The sequence below is a fragment of the Salmo trutta genome, unplaced genomic scaffold (genome assembly GCF_901001165.1).
Source record: "Salmo trutta unplaced genomic scaffold, fSalTru1.1, whole genome shotgun sequence".
Taxonomy (NCBI): Eukaryota; Metazoa; Chordata; class Actinopteri; order Salmoniformes; family Salmonidae; genus Salmo; species Salmo trutta.
The window spans coordinates 30,797-53,867 of NW_021822700.1; the positions used below are offsets into that span (position 1 = coordinate 30,797).

Here is a 23,071-nt window from a genome sequence, read left to right on the forward strand (position 1 = left end):
GGAAACTTGAAATCATCATTCCATAACGAGTTAGCGAGTCAGAAATGTCAGAATTTCCTAGTTCCGACTTGAAGGGCCTTCTATGATGTAGGGCAGGTCAGTAACCAAATTATTTTACTGTGCCCAGTCGCACACAGACTTTTATGGTCACACAAGTTGCCACCGGTGGATTCAAAATGAGTAGCCTAACAATTATTTACATGGCCCCAGGTACATTTGCAACCAAATAATTTGTCTGTGAGAAATCAATAATAGTTGCACACATAGGGTAACAATCAGCAATTAACAGTCAGCAATGAGCAAGATAAGCATAGACGGGAAGTTGACAATAGCTTATTATTAGTGTAAATACATTGTATTTCTATGGTTGCAGTCCTCTAAGATTGAATTGCATTGAATTGAATTAATCAGATCCAATGATTTACCGCCCATAGGGTGGGGTACCGCTAGTCATCATTATTATAATCACCATCTCAATCATTATCACCATAACATCTTAGACTTATTCTTCTGTATCTGAGACTCATCTGACACTACCTTAGATATGGCAGTCTGCAACTCAATACACTGCCCCTGCAAGGTGTTCAGTGTCCCCTGCATGTGGTTAATCGACTGCTTATCATCGTTCAGCAGGATCTGAATCTCAAGCCTGCAAGAAATCAGGTGGTTCAGCATACTGCTATGAAGAGAGGCTTCAGACCATGCCCATAGGACCATCTATAGGATTCTTTCTCACTTAACACCAATCTTATTAGGAATGTAACTTTGTGCAGAAGATGTTACTATAGAGTTATTTAGAATAAAAAAAGTGTACTTTGTCAGGCGCCAAAAGGATGACGGGATGTCTCCCTGCTCCAGTGAGCTCTGCTGGCAGGTCTTTCTCCCTGTTGGAGGAACGGGAGCCAAATTAGAGGAAAATTATCTATGGTTGTTCAGCAATGAAACGTTCATGTCATAATGGGGATTGTCCTTCCATGTGAAAAGAGTAACAGCTGGGGTTTACTTTCTCACTTTTAGATAATGTAATACAATCTTTAAACCCATCAGAAGTGTAGTGCTTACCTCCATGAAAATATTGGCCCCTGTTATTTTGGGCTGCATTGCCCCAATGTTGACCACTAGTTCCAACTTGTGATGAGAAGGTCTTGATGAAATGATCAGGTCAACATTTTGTTAGACATTTCAGAGATAGCATTAACAATTGTACATGAGACAGTGCTTCCAGATATTGAGGTATCTTCCTGTACTAGAGTTAAAATGGTTATTCCAGCAAACTTCAAATTATTAGAATAGTACACAACGCAGAACGGAACAATCAGGTTGAGGGTCAGTGGCCAAAGCCCGCGAACAGGAATATTCCAAGTTCAGACAGAAGGGGGAAGTCAGATCGCCAGGAACTTTACTTTTGGTTTCTAATTTTAATTGTTGCGCTACTGGTGATGACTGTTGATGTTAGGTAGGCAGCTACAGTAGCTGAATGATGTTAACATCTTCAGGTTTTGTTTCATTAAATGTATTTTATTTTATCTGGGTGCTTACGTCACCTACTAACACCCTGGTACTACCCATAGATCCCGCTCTCCTCAGTCTGAGAAAACACTGAGAGAGAAAGGTACGGGTTGCAGATTACTCCTTTGTAGAAGTCCGTAACGTGAAATAAACGTCCCAAGGTTAATGCTGTAGATATTGATATAAGGGGATGTGAGACTATCGAAACACGTAACTTTCAGAGTTTTATTGTTGTTATTAATATAGTTACAGAGTGCTAAAAGTGTTGCTAGCTAGCATGACTTTCTTTCTGTGATGCAGATGGCTAGCTGAGCTGCCGACTAGTGATGGTGTTGCATTATGGGGGATGTAGTTTTGGCCCTCTAAGGCGATTTTACGTTGTAACTTGTTTGTGTTGCAGTGGTTTTGTACATGAGTTGTTGTATTTTGCTACTATCAACACTGAAAGCACCTAGCAATGTATTGGGGATGTGAGACAGGATATGTGTTTTACCTATCTTCATGCTCCTGTGTAGAACAACTTGTCAGGTGGTGCATTGGAGACTGATGTGTTCCTGTCCTGTCTTTTCATAATACTATTGCAGGTATGGTTCTATTGTCTAAGAATTAAGATTATACATTCTTTGTATTAAGGACTGGTTATTATTTTATACTATACATTATGGCTTTATGTATGAGTGTGATTGTGAGAGTCTGAGAAAACACTGAGAGAGAAAGAACAACTTGTCAGGTGGTGCATTGGAGACTGATGTGTTCCTGTCCTGTCTTTTCATAATACTATTGCAGATCAACATAAAAGCCTTAAAGACAGCCGTGGTGTCGCTCTTCAATTCTTGGTTCTCCTGTGGTGCATAAGAAACCCGATACATTCCTTCTGAGGTATGTAAAAAAAATCTGGTGTGTGAGAACTCACATGAAAGGTATCCATGATTCTAGATTAAGCCAATCATGTATGTGATTACCATCCTATGGGTCAGCAATGGAATGATTGCTACACAGCTTTCAGGCGACTTTATGTCTTGGGCCTGGATGAATCATTGAAATACAAGTAATATTGTGAAGTTGTGATGCATTATTGCCATTGTAATTTGGAATATTCCATCAAAGTTATTTGTTTTGACAGTCAAAACAACTAACTCTTACGATTAATCACTTGACTTGAGTAACTTGAGTTGACGGAAGTAGCAACTTTATATTCTGACCTAAACACTGACTTGTGCAATGCCAAATGCATAATCTATGCACGTTATTTGCTCATCATAGTATATAGCCGAGGATCTCATAGTCCCAAAACAGCATTGGCCATTGGACTGCTCAGTCAAAACAACTAACTTTTACGATTAATCACTTGACTGGAGTAACTTGAGTTCGGAACTAAAACATTAAAAGTATGCTACAGCTTGACGCATATCCTTACCTTGGACAAGCGTATCCAAAAGGACTATCCAGTCGTGCGTGAAGATACCTTTAGGCAGATAAAAGCGCGGTACGGGTTGAGACACGCTCGGTAATGTGAATCTGTAACACTGATATAAAAGCACATTTTCATTTATAATTTACACTGTAGAATGACCTGCAAGCCAATCAGAATCTAGTTTAAACAATACCGTGGGTTCCATGGAACGTCACAAACATATTAGGCCACTTGCGTCACAGATTACAGTCACTGAACATGGGTTTAATAGCTATATTGGCTATATGTACAGTATATGCACATCGTATTGAATTGAGATTACATTTACTGTAATTATGTAGCCTAATCCTATGAGGATCATATGTTAGAATCATTGCACATGAAAACATCATTAAATTGACTGCAGATTATAAAATTCACCGTGACACAATATCCATGTAATTTCCATTAAATTACGTTGAACCAACGTGGAATAAACATTGAATTGATGTATGTGCCCAGTGGGAAGTGATCAATTCGAAATGATTGAATACATACAGTATTACAAAGAAAGAGATACAAAAATTGCTCCGAAAAGCTCGAAAAAGTCTCATTTCCCTGGGCCACCTAAAAGTAAAATGTATGTACGCATTACTGTACATCGTTTGGGATGAAAGCGTCTGCTTTCAAATCTCTGACTCTCACACATATTTACAATCTCGCGATGTTTATTTCTGGCGTTTTCACGTTTGCGGGATTTTGTGAAGTAAATGATGCGCAGGAGAGCTCCATGAAATCAGGGACATGGTCAAGATGGCGACATGAGAGGGTGGAACATTTCTAGCTGAGGAACAATTTTAGGGTTTTCTCACAAAGTATAAAGTTTTTTTTGTTGTTGTTCTTTTTCGATGTAAATGTAGTTTTTAATTGAATTTGGCCAAAGAATATTCAACAAAATAGCTATAAGCCTAATACAAGTGACCACAAGGCAATGACAAAACGCCTTTCACGTGCCAAGGTGATATACTTCAGCATCGGACAGCGCCCATGCACTGAAGTCTTTCAGCAATAACAATAAAATACATCCAAAATGCGACAACAACAAGAAGTGCATTTATTCCATATGCATAATCAGACAACTGTGCATTGGTAATAATGTTTCGGATGAAATGGCTATCACAACGTCCAAAATTAAATTAATAATATCCAAAGTGCAGCCACAACGAGAAGTGCAATGCATTCAGCCTATGCCTGTTAACTGTGCACACACTTGTAAAACGAACTGGCTATAATCACAATCTTAGTGATTATATTTCTATTGCAAAAATACTTGTAGGCCGACTGGCCGACAATATGCATGCGTCTTCTTTTTTAAATTTATTACATATTTTTTTATTATGAACACAACAAATACAAAAAAAAACAGAAATATACAAACAAGAGTACAAAACCTAAAAGACAGGTGTATTACATATCAAGCAGGGGCGGAAATCCCGGGGGGGACGGGGGACACACGACCCCTCCCATCCTGGGAAAAATATGATTTGTCCCCCCCAATATATCACTGAAACATAACTATGTAATTTAAATAATATTAATAATACGCAATGAAAGCAATTGTGCTGATTATAGACACTTAATAGCGCGTTTTTAAGTTTCAAAAGATTGCGACCCCCCCCCACCATTTGCCTCACAATGGTTTGATCCACTGCCAGTTCCTTAGTTGGCAAGGTAACAGAGGGGTCGTGTCTACTGTCTGAAAGGCACTCAATGAACGTAACTGACGTAAGGTTAATCCAGTCAATCGCGCACACACACTAGCTGAATATGCAGAGCTAGCGCGCAAATATTAACTATTAAGCTAGCTAGTACCTATTCCATTTATGTGGCGTCGTCAAAGATGGAATCTTTGCTATCGTCAATTTATTCCAAGATCAGCATGCAGATGATGTAAGTTAGTGCTTCAAAGTCCCTGTGATAAGGTTAGCGATAAACTGAAGTCCAAACTGAACAGAACTACACTCTCTTCTACCATTGTCTTAAATATATTTAATGGTCTCGTTGCAAAAGCTAAATTGTCGCAAGGGAACTTTTATTTATTTATTTTATTTCACCTTTATTTAACCCGGGTAGCAAAGATTATAGCAAACACCACTGAAACTGAATTGGTGCTCGCTAGCTTTGCAAATTCAGCTATTGTTGGAAGCCAGCCAATATGAAACAAACTATTAAAATTACAAAAGGTTGCAGCATATGTTGTGTAAATGGTGAACTCATACAGCTGTCAACTCTTGTCATTTTAATCCGTTTCACATTTGCTAGCTACCTTTTAGATCGAAGCCCAAATAGAATGATAGAAGATGATAGAAGCCCATCTCCTACTGTAAATAACCTACACACTGTGTGTGTGTGTAGCCAGCCAGCCAGTCAGGTAGAAAAATGGCAGAAAAATAAAAGACGGACATCAGAGTATTTTTCAGTACACCAAAACGCAAAGTAAGAACCCTAGTAGCCTAATATCTCAGACTAGTTGATAAAATGTTCATAAGAAAGAAATGAAATTCTAATGGAAATGTTTCACAATGATGTCATTAGGCAGAGCAGGCAACAGATGGCACACAGACAGCAGAGTTGGGGACAGCTATGCAGGGACAGACTGGCAGAGACAGGGAGTCTCAGGTAAGTTTGTTGAGTCTTTGTTTGGCAACATTATGAAAGGTTCTCCATTTTTTTGACTTGTAAAAAGGGAACATAATTGGAAAATGCCATGGATACCCCCACTCTCAACTTAAACTGGTGACTGAACTAAGATTTGTTAAAGGCAATGGTATTGCTGTTGTGATTAGTTGTGTAGTTTTGGGTACCGGTAGTTAGGAGTACGGGCAAACACCTTATTTCTTTGGTTCCTCAATATACATTTACCATATTACAATGTAGGCTATGTGTTACAGCACTACTTTTGGTGTCCCCCTCAGGAATTGCTCTTGAGAAAATGTCATGTAATTGTCCCCTCCAAAGTTGATATCAGATTTTCGCCCCTGATATCAAGATTCATTTTCAATTTGTTAAATACTTTTATGGTGCGTATTGCTTTTTTGATGTTTACTGATCATTTCAAAATAATATTTCAATTCTATCTTAAATAATGTGAAAAGGAGTTTGTTCTCTGCCCACTTCATTTTATGGACAAAGAATCTTCCATGAAAGATAAACAAATTAACAATGAAAGTTAAATCAGGGTCCATATCATTTGGTTCAAAATAAAACATAATATAGTCTTTCAAATTTACATTAATAGTTGTTTCTTTTACACTAAAATCTTCTAACACACCAAAATATTCTGACATAAGAGCAGTCCCAAAATAAATGGTCAAGAGTCTCTGGGTCACAATCACAAAATACACATTTGTTATCAATAGCTATTTTAAATCTGTGCATAATAAAGGTCTTTACAGGGGAGATTCTATGAATGAGTTTGTATGATACTTCTTTCACCTTATTAGATATACAATATTTACCAGATAACAACGAAACTTTGTTCCAGTTCACTTGTCCTCGGGCTGCATTCCAGTACATTTTAACAGAGGGAATAGTAACATATTGACAGTTTCCTTATATACATGTTATTACATTTATAGTTTACAATGTCAATTCCTTCTAATTGTATTGAGGCTACAAAATCCTCAACAGTTGCACTTTGGAGTATTGTTATATTCTCCTAAAAGAAGAATAGCACCTTTAGGGACAGCTCTAACAACAATTTGATACTCCTCAGGAGTGAATGTAACATTGTGTGTTCTAATAAATTCTGGATAATCATATAGTTGTCCATCATTGTTCAGTAATTGTTTAACCCAAATAATGTTGTTGTCAAACCAGTTCTGGAAAAACAAAGACTTGTTTTTGTATTTGATGTCTTTATTATTCCAGATTGTATACCTATTAGGGGATAAATTGTGTTTGTACATGAGGTTCCAAGTTAGAAGTACTTGTTTATGAAAGTTTGCAAGCTTAATAGGGATTTTACCCACATCAAAGTTGCATTTGAGTAAGAATTCTAGACCACCAATTTGTTGGAATATTAAATTAGGGATGATATTCCAGATGCAATCCTTATTTCTTAAATAGTTTTGCATCCATTTAATTTGAAATATTATGAGGCTTAAAAATCCAGAGGATTCAACCCTCCCTCACCTTGGGTGCTACATATTACCGCTTTTCTAAAATAATGTGGTTTATTCCTCTATATGAAGTTAAATAATTTCGTATCAACCATTTTAGTTACTGACAGAGGAACATCCAAGGCAAGGGAGGTATAAACTAATCTGGACAGACCTTCAGATTTTGTTAAAAGTACACGTCCAGATAAAGAAAGATCTCTTAATAACCAGGAGTTAAATCTCTTTCCAATTTTCTCTACAATAGGAGAGACATTTAAGTTGGCCCTTTCATTCTGATCTTTGCTAACTGTAATACCAAGATATGTGATCACATCTTTTACAGGGATATTACATACTGAGTTTAAGTCACATCTTTTCAACGCAAATAATTCACATTTCCTAATATTCAGAGATAAACCTGATACATGTGTGAAGGCATTAATACACTCAATAGCTTTCTTGACTTCATTATGATCTTTCAAAAAAATGGTGGTGTCGTCAGCCAATTGTGAACATTTTATCTCTTTGTCTTGTATCTGAATACCCCTAAAACTATCCTTATTTATATGAAGTGCCATAACTTGTGTGACCAATAAAAATAAGAAACGAGAAATTGGGCATCCTTGTTTAATTCCACGTCAAATGTCGAATCTTTGTGAAGTTCCATGGGATAATTTAACAGCGCCGTTACTATAATTGTAAAGTGTCTTAATTACATTTTGAAAATATTGACCAAAACCAAAAAAATGAAGTCTCAACAAAAAAAATAATGTTCAACTGTATCAAATGCCTTGTAAAAGTCTACAAATAAAATAAAGCTATCTTTCATAATGTGCTCATTGTAGTCTATCAAGTCCAATACTAGTCGAATATTATTACATATATGTCTGCCCTTCATAAAACCAGACTGGGTATCGTCAATGATTTGGTCAAGACATTTTTTAAGTCTTTCTGCAAAGATGGATGCAAGTATCTTTCCATCATTGTTCATTAATGTGATTGGTCTCCAATTTTCTAACATCATAGAATCTTTGTTTGTTTTGGGTATTACAGAAATTAGGCCCTGTGTCATAGAAACAGACAGGAACCCTAAATCAATTGCCTCCTTAAAAACATTAAATATTCAATTAAAATAAAGTGAGCAATTTCTTTACCTCTCTTCATGGCTGTTTGTCTTATTTCATACTTCATTAATTCCCAAAGACTTAAATAGTTGGGCTTTCCTCCAATTGTCTTGTATAATATCTTTTGCATCCATCTTGAAATGATCATCTTCCAACAGTCTACTATTGAGTTTCCAATAACTCCGATTCGGTTTAACTTCAGATCCATTCATATTTAAAGATAAGAATATAACTTTATGATCAGTAAGAATTGATGGTTCAATTGATACCTTGACTACAGAATTATCTAATGAATTAGAAATCAACCAGAAGTCAATTCTTGACTGTCTGGACATGTCCTTGTTACTCCAAGTGAATTCCTTTTTATCAGGATATTTAGATCTCCAAATATCGACTAATCCAGGACCAAGACATAGGTTATTAAACTCAGGATTAACTATGCAGGATCTGTTAGGAGGGGGATATCTGTCAATCATCACATTAGATACAGAATTAAAATCTCCACCTAAGATAATTTTGATATCCTGAAATACACCTATAACTCTATTAATTTCTTCTTCAAATTCTTGAAATAATATCCTGTTTGGTTTGTTGTTGGATGCATAAATATTCCCTAATAAAAACATTTCACTGTTGAAATTTACTGTTAACATTAACCAACGTCCAGAGTGGTGAGTCTTACTACTGATGACCTTCCCTTTAAATGCACCTCTTAAAACTGCTACACCTGCAGAGTGGTTGTTGCCATATGATAACCAGATATCGTTACCCCATTGATTTTTCCCAAAATAGATCGGAAGAACAAGCATGAGTCTCTTGTAAAAAGTAAAAGTCAGCATTAAACCGTTTGCAATACAGGAAAATAGCCTTACACTTGAGTAAAAGACGAATACCCCTGACATTGATTGAACAAAGAGATAAAGACATAAACTTCAACCAACAACCTTGTTATGCTAATATAAGCTTTTCCTAAGGATATGTAACTCAAAAGGATTTCCATCCCATTATTAACCTCTCCAATAACAAAAAAAACCCCAAAATATTGGTCATAAAATTACCAAAGTATTGTTACTCCCACAAGGGGGAGACATTGTGTATACTTTACAATAAGCAGTTATTCACCTATAGTTAGTATTTAGTTTACCAGTTCTCAGGTCAGCCTTTTCTCATTCAAGTGTTTGTGTACATTTTTTAAATAAAAGGCTGCTTTTCACCTGGTAATCAGTTTTTTGGCCTGACAGTTCTGTCCGAGTTAGACTCTGGCTCTCACTCAAATGTTCTGATTTGGCCGCATTTCTTTCCCATCGATGATCACTCTGGCACCGATAAAAAAATGCAGTTTTCCCTGCCTTTTGAGCTGCAGCCGCCATCGGCCACAGTTTCTCTCTTGTCACTTTGTCTGCTGAGGTCAGATCCTCCGTGAACTTCAATTTTTGTTTGATGAGGAATTCACAATTCTTTGCTCCCCTCCAAAGAAGATCCCGCGTAGATCTCTTGGTGAACCGGATGATGGTTGTCCTCGGTCTCATGTCATGATCCTTAAGTCTTCCCAAACGATGGACGATGTCTACATTTTCCTGAAGTTTGGCTTTTGATTTGGGAATGACAGCTCCACAGATGTCAACAACTTTGCATTTGATTTCCTCACCTGCCTGCTCTGGAATTCCATGGAGCCTCAGGTTCCACCTGCGCTGGTATCTCTCCGCCTCATTCACCTTTTGCTCGAGTTCAGACACCTTCTTTTCATTTTCCTGGCAGATAACTTCCACTTTCTTCATGTCACTTTTGAGGGTTTTCACTTCTCCAAAGATAAAGTCAACAGATTTTTTAATGGCCTCAATTTTCATCGTATTCACCCTAACCATGACCTCCAAGCCATTTGCCCTTTCATCTATCGTTGCTGTCAAAAGCATTACAATATTGTTTTGCATCTCAAGAAGTGACATACCCTCTTGGCCTCTCATCTTTTCCCCCTGGGGCTTGACTGGAGTGCCGGGGTCATAAGGTAAAGGCCTGAGCTGGGGACTGGAGGGGCGCAAGATGTGAGCATTGTTGTCCGTGTTCACCGCATTTTCATCACCCATTGCAGTATTTCCCCCCACAGTTACATTCTGAAGAGGAGGACCCAAAATCATACTATCTTTAGTGGTTAATTGTCCATCTGACTATCTCTCCATTTCTTTCCTTTTGGTTCCGGTCGTGGCAGTTTCCATGTACGTTCGACAAGCTAGTTTTTGAGCTAGCTAGCTTATCAGGCTAGTGTTGTCGCAAACTTTGTTTTAGAGGTGAATAACTTGGTGAAAATATTCAATTACTTTGATAAATAAACTAAACCATATTCATACAGGGTTTTATGACCGTAGAAATAATCCAATGGTCATAATTGGGTAAGGAAATTCAATAATTCCTTCAGCTAGCATAACAAATGATCAGCACTGACCGCCATCTTCAGCTATCGAAAAGTTTCAGCGTGTGTAGTTAAGTTAGCCTGCTAACGTCTTCATAGCTAGTAGCATGTAATCAGGACATGACCAAACTGTTGCTGAGATAATGGATGTTGAAACTTCCAAGGAGAAAAGAGGCATTGTTGAAACTCACTCATATGCTTGCAGTGTAAAAAAGGGAGGTGAATACGATTCACACCCAAATACCGCAACCAAGGAGCAACTTCCAAAGAAGCTGAGAAGTGAACCATCAATGAGCCAGCTACAGGACAACATCGTCCGCATCCTCACAGCTAAAATCAAAGAGAGCGCAGATGACATCATGAATTTGGTGTAAAAGAACACTATCAGTATCTTTAACCTGAACAAATCGATTGATTTCAGTGCTGAGGAAGTAAAAACTCTGAAGCAGCAGAACGCAACATTGAACATTCAGGTTGCATAGCAGGAGAAGAAACTCACTGAAATGGAGTCAAAGGTAAACGAGAATGACCGGTATAGTTGGGAGATGGAATCTTCGAATTTATGGAATAGCAGAAAAATCTGATGAGAACATCAAAGCAAGAGTGAAGGACATTTGCAGGGCAATAGGAGGAGCGAAATGTTGTTGCAGGTTCTCTGGATGTAGTGCACCGCCTGGGTAGGCTGAGAGATGGGGAAAACAACCAGCCACCACGACCAGTGATCATGAGATTCATCTCCAGGACAGCGAGGGATATGACATGGAAAAGTGAAAAGCAAAATGACTATTTAAAGAAGAACAACCTGAGGTTCAAGGAGGATCTGACAGCATTTGATAAGGAATCTCTGAATCGTCTGTTGCCGATGATTGAGAGAGCAAGGAAGGAAGGGAAAAGTGCATACTTTGCCGGAGCTAAGGCTTTTGGTAATGGAAGGGAAATTCACGCTGACGCCTAGTTTGTTGACTGCTGGATTTATCAAGTGAGTTGTGCAGGACTGAGTTTTATTTGCATCTGATAAAACGTTATATTTCTTGAGGAAAAAGCATTGTTTGTGTGAGCCAAACTTATTTTATATCTAATGTGTTTTTATGGCAGGGAAATTCGCACTGACACTTAATGTTAGCTTGATGGCTATTCGTTTTTACCAATCTGTGGTACAATGTTATTTGCAATTGTATAAAAATATATATATATGATTTAGGTCAACCACTTGCGTGGTTCAAAGGACTGTTTTTATTTGCAACTAGTAAGAACTTTTCTTTTTGTGAGACCCTAATTCGTGTGAACGTGTACAAGTTTAATATTCTTCATATAGTCACTGATAGTAAATGTCCATTTCTGTTTTTTCTATTAATGCCAGGGGAATCCGTAATATTTGCAAAGGAAATCTTTATTTTTGTATTGTAAGGGTAAGAGTGCCGACTTGTATTTCATTCAAGAAACTCATGCCTGTTCCACAGATACTGTGTTTTGGGAGTGTCAATGGGGGAATGATATTTGGTTTTCATTTGGTACTAATCGGTCAGCAGGTGAAGCTATTTTAAAAGGCAACTTTAAGGGTCATATATTGAGTCATGAAGCAGATAATACAGGGAGATGGATTATACTATTGGTAGATGTCAACCATGTTCAATTCATTGTTGTAAATACTTATGCTGCCAATAACAAGTCAAGTAACTGTATTTTATTTAGAGACATTGAGAGGAAAATAAGTAAAATTATGTCTAAATTTCCATTGGCCAAAGTAATATGGGGTGGAGATTTTAATACAGTATTACATGATAATCTAGATAGATGACCTCCTAAGGATAGCAATTCTGTTTGTGAGATAAGGAATATATGTCTAAGGTTAGGTGTTCTAGATATTTGGAGACATAAGAACCCAGATAAGATTATGTTTACATGGAGTACTAAAGATTTATCTATACCATCCCGTATTGATTTCTGGCTGATATCTGAAGATATGGCTGACAAGGTTGATACAGTCTCGATTGAACCATCGATTTTAACAGACCACAAAGGGATCTCAATAAAGATAAATATGCATGGTTTGTCAACAAAAAGAATTAGCAAAGGTTACTGGAAAATGAACAAGACTTTACTAGAGAATTAAGTATTTAAGAAGGAAGTAGCAGGAATTAATGTTAAATACTGGAATTGTGCCTGTGTTATCAATACGTTTGGAAGTTACTGGGAGCTAATGAAATTTGATTAAGGCTTTTGGCTATTTCAATGGGGAAAGAAATTGCTCTGGAGCTATCATTATTGCAAATGCAGTTAGACTGTATCTACGAGGAAAAGGCCCGGGGAGCGTTTGTAAGATCAAGACGAAAATGGATGGAAGAGGGAGAGAAAATACAAAATATTTCTTTAATTCAGAAAAAAGGGCAGGTGAAAAGACTTCCATATGTAAATTAATGATTAATAATACTCCCAATGAAAATCCAAAAGAAATCTCTCAGCATGTTGCCCAGTTTTATCAGAATCTGTATACATCAGCCCAGCCAACTTCCAATATGGATCTTTTCTTAGACAATGTAGCAAACATTGCTAAGAAGATAGATAATGATTTCAGGGATTTTTGTGATGATGCGTTATCTGAAATTGAGATAAAAGACTGTATTAAAAGCCTTAAGGACAATAGGTGCCCTGGAAATTATGGTTTAATAACAAAGTTTTATAAAGCATTCAATGATAAATTGATTCCTTTCATTCTTGCTATGTTTCAAGAATCAATAGAAAAAGGGGAGTTACCGGCTTCCTTAAAGCAAGGTGTAATTACTTTGATTCCCAAACATAATAAGGATACTCTTTATACAGACAACTGGAGACCCATTAGCCTGTTGAATAATGATGGGAAATGATTTGCCCTTGTATTTGCTAAGAGGTTGAAACGAGGCTTGCATCATATAATTGATGAACAATCTGGTTTTATGCATGCTCGACACATTAGTAATAACATCAGGTTGATCTTAGATATGATTGACTATAATGACCTCATCCTTGATGATAGTTATCTTATGTTTGTTGATTTTTATAAAGCTTTTGACACTGTAGAACATGAGTTTATGTTCAAAGCAATATGTTTTTTGGGGTTTGGTGACTATTTTTTGAAAGCAGTCCAAACTTTATATAGTGGTTGTACTAGCTCTGTAAAATTAGCTCGCGGGAGATCCCAAAGATTTGATATTGGCCGTGGCATTAGGCAGGGCTGCCCAATTAGTCCATTTGTATTTTTATTGGTTACTCAAATTATGGCCTTTCATATCAAGAAAGGGAATTTATGGTGTTTCAGCACTTGGCAAGGAATTTAAACTATGTCAACTGCCTGATGATACCACCATATTTTTAAGAGACAGGAATGAGGTTTCTAAAACAGTTTCCTGTATTAACTTTTCCTTAGTTTCGGGTTTGAAAATGAATATCAATAAGTCAGTCTTATTTCCACTCAAGGATTGTGTTTTACAGGAAGTATATGGTATCCCAATTAAAGATAAGGTTACTTATCTTGAAATTGTTATATCCAAGGATGAAAAACAAAGGAGTGAATTGAACTTTAACTCCATTATTGAGAAAACAAAGAAGAAATTGAACATCTGGTTGATGAGAGATATTTCGTTATACGGTCGGGTTTTATTATCCAAAGCTGAAGGGTTATCCATATTGGTTTATGTCTCGTTATCACTTGACTTACCCCCTAAAATTGTAGAAGACTTAGATAAGATTCTTTATCATTTTATTTGGAGGAACAAGCCTCACTATCTACGAAAATATATTCTCACTAATACCCAAGAACAAGGAGGTCTTGAGGTTTTAGATTTCAAAACTCCAAATAATACTTTTAAAATAAATTTAAAAAAAATTGGATTCTGAAGAATGTTAAGAACCAGAACAGTATTTGGAATGTCTTCCCTAAGTATTTATTTGACTCTGTTGGTGGTTTAGAATTTTGCTTTGATGTAATTTTGATATTGATAAAATCCCAGTAAAGTTGGCCAAATTCCATAAGCAGACAATTCTAGATTGGATGTTAGCGTATAAACACAATTTTTACGCACAAATACTTTTTATAGAACAAAGATATATGATTTAAAAATAAGTATTTTTTTATAACTGGTTTGAGAATACAATTATTTTGGTTGGTCAGTTACTGAATAAGGATGGATATCTACTCTCATATGGGGAATTTCTTGATAAGTTTAAAATTCCAATTACCCCAAAAGAATATGTAATTGTTTTTGATGTGATTCCAAGGGGCGGGTTGTCTCTTTTAAATTCCTCTGTGGTTGATGTAACAGATGTACATGAAAATATATTCATTGGCATTGGTATTGGTAGAGCATGGTGTTTGCAACACCAGGGTTGTGGTTTCGATTCCCACGGGGGGCCAGCACAGAAAAAATAAATAAAAAATGTATGAAATGAAATGTATGCATTCACTACTGTAAGTCGCTCTGGATAAGATGACTAAAATGTAAATGTAAAATAAATGTAGTAATAAACAGATTAGGAATATTGTTTGTGATACTACAATTCTCTCAGCAAGATTGTTTTGGTCAGATATCTATGGTGATATACAATGGAGGAAAGCATGGACAATTGCTAACAAATATTGTATCAGTAACAAAGTAAAGGAAGTTTCATTTAAAATGTTACATAGAATTTATCCTGTGAAACATGTTTTGGAAAGATTCAAGCTGTCACGACCGTCGTATGAATAATTAGACCAAGGCGCAGCGTGAGTAGAGTTCCACATTTTAATAATAGTGGAACTTCCAAAAACAACAAAGCTATAACGATCGTGAAACACGTAGCGCACATAGGCACTCACACAAAACAATATCCCACATCGCAGGTGGGAAAAAGGACACACTAAGTATGATCCCCAATGAGAGGTAACGATTATCAGCTGCCTCCAACTGGGAACCATATACACACACCAACATAGAAATATAATACCTAGAAACCCCCCTAGTCACGCCCTGACCTAAAACACCATAGAGAACCCCGAGGGCTCTCTATGGTCAGGGTGTGACACAAGCTGAATATTGAATATAACTGTGATTTCTCTGGAATGGAGAAGGAGACCATTTTGCATTTGTTTTTTACCTGTATTTATAGCAGAATGTTTTGGATTGACAAACAGAATTTTGATACAAAATAAAAAGGACCGGTTGTACTATTTAATGGTTTTGATAAAATGATTTATTTCAGAAATTCTGACATAGATAAAGATGTAGTATATTTAATTCAATTGCTAATAATACTAGGTACATTTCCTATTCACAAATGCAAATGGTCTAATTCAAAACCTAACTTTTTTCACTTTATAAATGAGTTTAAACAATATGGCATCACTAACTAAAATGAAAAACAAAAAGGCAATTAAAACTTGAAGTCTTAATGAATATGATTTGTTTGTTTAGGATTCCTGGCAATGTAAATAGTTTGTTAGTACGCTTGTTTGCATGTGACTATTCCTCTTTTGTTTGATGATATTTGTTAATAAAGAAAAGTAAAAAAGAGTGCCCTGTAAAAGTTGAAATCATATTGAACAACTACCAGAGAGAACCTTCTCTACATAGGAATTGCATACCATGTTTTTTTCCCATACATCAAAATAATACTTTATTGTCAATCAGCAATTACTTACTTAGATAAGGCCTCAACAAGGCCCCAGTTAATGGTTGAAAATAACTTATGTCAGTGCCAATGAGTTACACTGAGTGTATAAAATATTAAGATCACCTGCTCTTTCCATGACATATGCTGACCAGGTGAATCCAGGTTAACGCTATAATCCCTTATGGATGTCACTAGTTAAATCCACTTAAATAAGTATAGATAAAGAGGAGGAAAAAGGTTTAAAAAAATATTGTAAGGCTTGAGACAATTGAGACATGGATTGTGTATGTCTGCCATTTAAAGGGTGAATGGGCAAGACAAAATATTTACATGCCTTTCAACGGGGCATGGTTGTACGTGCCAGGGGTACCAGTTTGTGTCAAGAACTGCAATGCTGCTGGGTTTTTTACGCTCAACATTTTCCTGTGTGTATCAAGAATGGTCCACCACTCAAAAGACAATTGTACCCAACTGTGGGAAGCATTGGAGTCAACATGGGCCAGCATCCCTGTGAATGTGTTGTACACTCAGTACATTAATAGTATTGGTACCGTGTTCTTGCCGTAACCTGTAAAGCTGGAGCAGCCTGCGAGGGAGGGGGAGGTGTAGGTGATGCCATTGTCTGAACACACAGGGTCCCACTCCCCAGCCAAGCAGGAGCAGTCTCTGTTACACTCTGACAACAGGCTGCCATCGTACACCAGGGGACCTGGGGGACAGAGAAAATGGCTGGGAATAATGATGTTTAAATAATTGTGTCTGAACTATCATTGACATAGGCACAGTGACAAAACAGCCAGGAATCCTGGCTCAGTAACAACCATACTGTATATTCCCACAAGAGGGAGCCCAGGTAGAGGCCCATGTGTGTTTTGGTCTAACTCTCCCTCATATTCCACTGATCAAAACTTTTGTTTTTATCAACCCACACACCCCCCAACCAACCAACCAATCAGATATCATATTTACCCGTTGTAGGACACGGTCAGACCAGCCACCTTAACGTTGTCACACTTAGTGCCAGACTGCAGAAGGAGGAGGAGGTAGGCCATGAAGGAGGTGACGAAAGACAGCTGGGCTCCAGACACAACGCCAAGCTTATACCTCTTCATCAGTAGACCTCCCAGGAATATCCCCACCGCACCCACAGGCAGGTTCACCTCACCTGGAAAAGTTATACTCACACGTCTTTAGTGCTGCCAGTGTGCTGGAGTTTCATTTCCACTCATGTTCAACAAACCTACAGGGGATGGGAGAGAGAAAAAAAAAGTATTTAATGCCATTCAACATCAATACTGACAGGATGGAACATTTCAGTTGGAGCATGTCCAGGTTTCTATGGCTTCGTTAAGACAGGCAGCCCAATTCAGTCGTTTTTTTGAGTAATTGGTATTTTGACCCATCAGATATGCTCTGAAAAAGAGCTGATGCGAAAATATGTAATGTGATTGGTCAAAAGACCAATTAGTGGAAAAAATATCATAATTGGGCTGCCTGTCTAAACGCTTCCCTTGTCTCTCTGTCTCTCACCCAAACCTCAGTCCTTGCATCGATTACAGAGGGCTGAAAAGGATTACGATCAAGAATCGTTACCCCCTACCCGATGTCCGCCACCTTGGAGTTGGCCCTAGGAGCCCAATTCTTCACCAAACTGGACCTCCGCAACGCTTAAAATCTGGTGAGAATCAGGGAGGGAGATGAGTGGAAAACTGCCTTTAACACCCCTAGTGGTCACTGAGTATTTAGTCATGACCTTCGGAATATCGAACTCACCGGCATTCTTTCAAGCATTGATGTAACGCCCTGGCCATAGATAGGGGTTTTTTGTTCTGGTATTTGGTTAGGCCAGGGTGTTACATTGGGTGGGCGTTCTATGTTCCTTTCTCTATGATTTTGTATTTCTTTGTTTTGGGCCGTGTGTGGCTCCCAATCAGGCACAGCTGAAGCTCGTTGTTGCTGATTGGGAGTCACACATAAGGAGCATGTTTTTCCTTTGGGTTTTGTGGGTAATTGTTTCTGTTTTGAGTATTTTCCTAACAAGACTGTTTGCTGTCGTTTTTGTTCATTTTTGTAGTGTTCTCTTGTTTTTTGAATTAAAATTCTAATGATGAACACATCCTCTGCTGCACCTTGGTCTAATTCTGACGACGGCTGTTACAATTGATCAATGACACTCTTAGGGATATGTTGAATGGGTTCGTATTTGTTTACCTCGACAACATCCTGATCTTCTCCAAAAACCCTTCCGGAAGACATCCGGCCCTGTCCCACCTCACTCAAGCAGGTTTTTGCTGGAATCTCGAGGCTGACAGGGCATTCATAGAGCTCAAGGGACGTTTCAACTCCGGACCCATCCTCGTTCATCCTCGTTCATCCTGATCCTACTCGTCCCTTTGTGGTAGAGGTGGACGCCTCAGACACCGGAGCTGGTGCGGTACTTTCACAGTGGAACGAGGAGGACAAGAAACTGCACCCACGCGCCTTTCTCTCCAAGCGGTTCTCGCCAGCGGAAGGCAACTACGATGTAGGCAACCGGGAGCTCTTGGCAGTTAAGTGGGCCCTTGAGGGGTGGAGACACTGGTTGGTACCACTGCTTCATCTTCTGGTCTTTTCTCTGCATCTGGGTCCAACCTTACCAGATCACAGTTAAAGCATCTCTTAATCCCTTCTCTTAACATGTATGGCCCCAAAACATAATTAAGCAGCTGACCAATTACGCAAGACTTTAGTTCTAAGTTAACTGAGATTAATCAACAACTGGATACATTTCTTTATTTCTAAAGTGAAACTATCCTCCGCATTGGAGTATCTCTACCAGTACAAGTTTAACCAGTATTTCAGTTGTTTTACCGTCCCATGAAGAAGTGTGGCAGGCCTGTGAGGAAGGATTCTACAGCCAAGAGGAAACAGCCCATAGCAATGAGCCTGGGCCGGTGCAGCTTCGCCCCAAAATGGCTGACCACAGCCAGGAACAGCAGGTTACCTGCAAGAAACCACAACACTACAGTAGCGAGGAATCGCTAATTATAAACGCTGGTTTTTTTTAAACTAAAAATGGCATATCAGTTTGGATACTAGGCTGCAACAACATAGCATCACATAAAACAATGTTAGGGGTTTGACAGTAGAGTCATGGACAAACGCCAGTCAATCAAGAGGAACAACTATAAAACTGGACAGTATTGAGAGCAGACTCTGAACCACAAGAAAAACGGATCATACTGTAGTCTGTATCTAGTTTTAACTACATGAATTCTCAAGCAACTCAATGTTATTGTTGATGCCCATCTCAAAGCTGCAGTCTATGAGTCCGATGAGAGAGCTGGACAGGTCAAAGTGTCTCTCTGAGTGATGGCACACTTCATGTAGGTCCCTGACAGAGCTTTGGTGAAGGAGGCGAACGACAGGGCCACGATGAACTGCTGACAAACACAAGAGACAGAACATTAGTGTGTGTTTGTCCATGTGTATGTGCATGCGTGGATGCGTGTGCAGACAGAGTGCATGTGTAGCTGAGGTGGCCTGCAATAGTAAAAAGAACGGACACAAGTTTACGTCTGCAAAGTTCTGGCGCTTTCTTTATTCTGAAGAATGTTTTTTTTCTCTTTTTCAATTGTCTATTTTCTTGTTAGTACTTTGAAAATATTCACATCAAACAAGTGCACACTTTAAATTACACAACATAAATGCACTTTACCTAAAGTACAACTCAAAAATGTTCCACAAATAACCCTGTCTTAGTGTATGGTTTCACATGAAAACCACAATGTATTTCACATTCATATAATAGAAACACCTATAGTGGGGCAAAAAAGTATTTAGTCAGCCACCAATTGTGCAAGTTCTCCCACTTAAAAAGATGAGAGAGGCCTGTAATTTTCATCATAGGTACACGTCAACTATGACACAAAATGAGAAAAAAAATCCAGAAAATCACATTGTAGAATTTTTAATGAATTTATTAGCAAATTATGGTGGAAAATTTTGGTCACCTACAAACAAGTATTTGGTCACCTACAAGAGAGTTGTATTTCAAGACAGTTTAGAGAAGTTGGTCATAAGAGTTCTTAATATAACTTGCAAATTGTCAGGCATGAGTAGTGGTGAAATGTTGCGAGAGATCCTTCTGAAAGCACATGATATGGTATTTCGTGGCATGGTCTCACACCTTACCTCATCTTGCAGAAGAAGCTCATGGTCCATTATCTGCTGCTCCAGAGTCAAGGTCAGGTCCCGCCCCATGTCACAACGGAGCACATGAGCAACTGGCTGGTGTCTCAGAGCAAAAAATCCCTTAGGGAGAGGTGAGCACCACGTCAGCACTCACCTTCACTGCCATTCCCTGCCAACAGCAGCACTCCAGGTTTGGGTAAAATAAACAACAGAAAAATCCCAAGCCAGGAAAGTTGAATTGCTCTGTGTTTTATTTGAAGGGTGTGGAAGGAAACCCTGGAGGAGGGAAACGACCTCGCTCGGCTGGTAAGAGAATGAGAGTTAGAGACATACTACAAGTCAGTGAGCTCTTTACTAGCCTTCCAACAACGAGTTAGCACAGCAGGATAGATCTGTTGTGAAATTACACTAATGGGACTTCCTGTTTCATACTGCAGGCCTGGGAAGTAAACACTTGCCTAAAAATGATGGACATAGAGCACGAGGCTTTCTGCAAGCTCCACCGCTCCATGCACTCCACCTCGCCAGCTGACATGTGAGTTCCATGTACTGCCCTGCATATGACTTGATCCATTTATCTACACATCTGGAACTACGCAGAAACAGACTAAGACAGTGTTCTCTGTGAGCACATTGCACATCGTTTAGCTTTGTCTTCTCCTTTTTGTTGATTTCAGCGATCCTAAAGTCCACAGCATCGTGGAGAGAGCTGTGAGGAGCATTCTGGGCGAGCAGTCCAATGAGCCCCGTAGCAACCTGCTCAGCCCATCTCAGGTGGTGGTGGAGGTGGTGCCCAGGCTCCTCCTGGCCCTGTGGCTTCAGCCAGAGGAAGGCCATTCAGAGCACCCAATCCTAATAAGCGGGATGGCCGTGGGCATGGTGGCGGCCGTAGTGGAGAAGCTCTCCTGCATGTTAAAGGACCCTTCACATCACATCCCTTTCTCCCGGGCTGCTGCTTTTGACTCTGTGCGATCGATCCTCGGGAGAATCAGTCAGTCCTTCTCCACGGATGACCTGCAGAGCCCTTTTTATATGAGCTCTGTCTGTGCCTTTGTGGCGGACAAGGTGCAGAGCTGCTTCCAGCCCCCTGCAGCCACCCTACCAGTCCACCCTGTCCTCGCGGTGGACGTCTCCACCACACGACCAGCTGACATCCAAGCAGGTGAGTAGCAATGATAGAGAGCACTCTGACAGATGCCTGTTCTGATGACATCTTGGTGCCTTGTAGTAGTAGAGCTCATCAGGATTGTTATTGTCACCCATAACACAGACCTGGCATCTTCCCACCTGGAGGTTGTGGAAGTCACCCCAAAAACAGAGGCAGACCCGGGTTCGTCCCACCTGGAGGTTGTGGACATCACCCTTAAAACAGAGGCAGACCCGGGTTCATCCCATCTGGAGGTTGTGGACATCACCCTTAACACGGAGGCAGACCCGGGTTCGTCCCACCTGGAGGTTGTGGACATCACCACTAATACAGAGGCAGATCCGGCTTCTTCCCACCTGAATGTTGTGGACATCACCACTAATACAGAGGCAGAGCCCATCTCTTCCCTCTTGGAGGTTGTGGACGTCACACCTGAAGAAAGGACTCTCACGATGGCCGTCTTCGCCACTCTGCCAGCTGACATCCAAGCAGGTGAGTAACACTTAGAGAGCACTCTGACAGGTGCCGTTTGTCATGACATCTTAGTAGAACCTTTCAACTGGCCAGTGTTTAGAAGCTACGGTTTGCATTTGTTTACATTCTGTTCCTCTTTTTTCCCTTTCCAGAGGATGTTGCTGTGGTCATCTCGGATGTCACCCCACACGTCACTAAGGACGTGACACTGGATGTTCCATGCAGAGCTAGGAAAGGGGCAGTCCGGCGATTTTTTTGCAGGCTTTGGAGGGCAGTGTGCTGCTGCGCCTGCTACAAGGAAGAGGAAGAACAATACTAATTATTCATCAGACCTTCAGAAATGGGATTGAACCATAGACCATTAAATTATTCGCATTATAATAGGACTCAATTCTGCTTTTCTTCTGTTTACTACTTAATTTCAGAACTTTTCTATAATCTTTCACTTTGCAAGTGTGAAGTAGGTTGTGTAAATAAGTGGGAAACCTCAAATTTTTATGCTTTTAATAATTTACTTAGTACATTTAAAACAGATTATTTGACAACAAAAAAACGAAGGGAAAGGAAAATGGCAGACGGAAGGGAGGGTGGTGTGGCAGGTGCCGCTTCTCATACGAATGCTGTTATTTTATCTAAAACATCAGGTGTACGCCGACCCCAGCTAAGTAACTCATGCAAAGATTTAAAGCGCAATGATGTGTTTTATCTCCAGTACATTACCATGATTGTCAGGTATGTAGCTGCTCTATTGATAATCTCAGTGCGTCCTTGCTGGGATGACGCAATCAATCTACTGCCGGAGAATATCAACACCAAACACATTGGTTCACCGTTCCACGGGAGCGGACAGTACACAGCATACCATAATGTTCTGAATAATGGCCAAGTCTACCTCGCTCCCTATTCCACTGACCTGCTTAGGCGGAACAAACACAAGTCCAACATTTATCGGAAACTGTTCAACTACCTGTTCACTACCCTCCTGCTCTCCGGGGATGTGCAACTCAATCCTGGGCCTAACATCACCGAGCCAGCGATACTCACTGCAGTGGATGGCCT

At 39.2% G+C, this 23,071-nt stretch overlaps 1 protein-coding gene and 1 long non-coding RNA gene across 6 annotated transcripts; one reads left to right on the top strand and one right to left on the bottom strand.

The window, feature by feature from the left end:
• Positions 1-5,560: 5,560 nt before the first annotated feature.
• LOC115183755 (uncharacterized) lies at positions 5,561-22,566 on the top strand. The gene is made up of 7 exons (XM_029744850.1): positions 5,561-5,581; positions 20,404-20,522; positions 20,652-20,697; positions 20,829-20,926; positions 21,069-21,553; positions 21,662-22,030; positions 22,165-22,566. The coding sequence occupies exons 2-7, from the start codon at positions 20,413-20,415 to the stop codon at positions 22,329-22,331; spliced, it is 1,275 nt and encodes a 424-aa protein (XP_029600710.1). The 5' UTR covers positions 5,561-5,581; positions 20,404-20,412; the 3' UTR covers positions 22,332-22,566.
• LOC115183759 (uncharacterized) lies at positions 16,837-18,651 on the bottom strand. 5 transcript variants are annotated; one of them, XR_003874073.1, is made up of 4 exons: positions 18,430-18,651; positions 17,819-17,893; positions 17,188-17,458; positions 16,837-16,927 (listed from the first exon to the last, which is right to left on the bottom strand). It is a non-coding gene; the product is annotated as an uncharacterized LOC115183759 (long non-coding RNA). The 5 variants fall into 5 exon arrangements; XR_003874074.1 differs by lacking the exon at positions 18,430-18,651 and adding an exon at positions 17,992-18,013; XR_003874070.1 differs by lacking the exon at positions 18,430-18,651 and having other exon boundaries at positions 17,819-18,005.
• Positions 22,567-23,071: the final 505 nt, after the last annotated feature.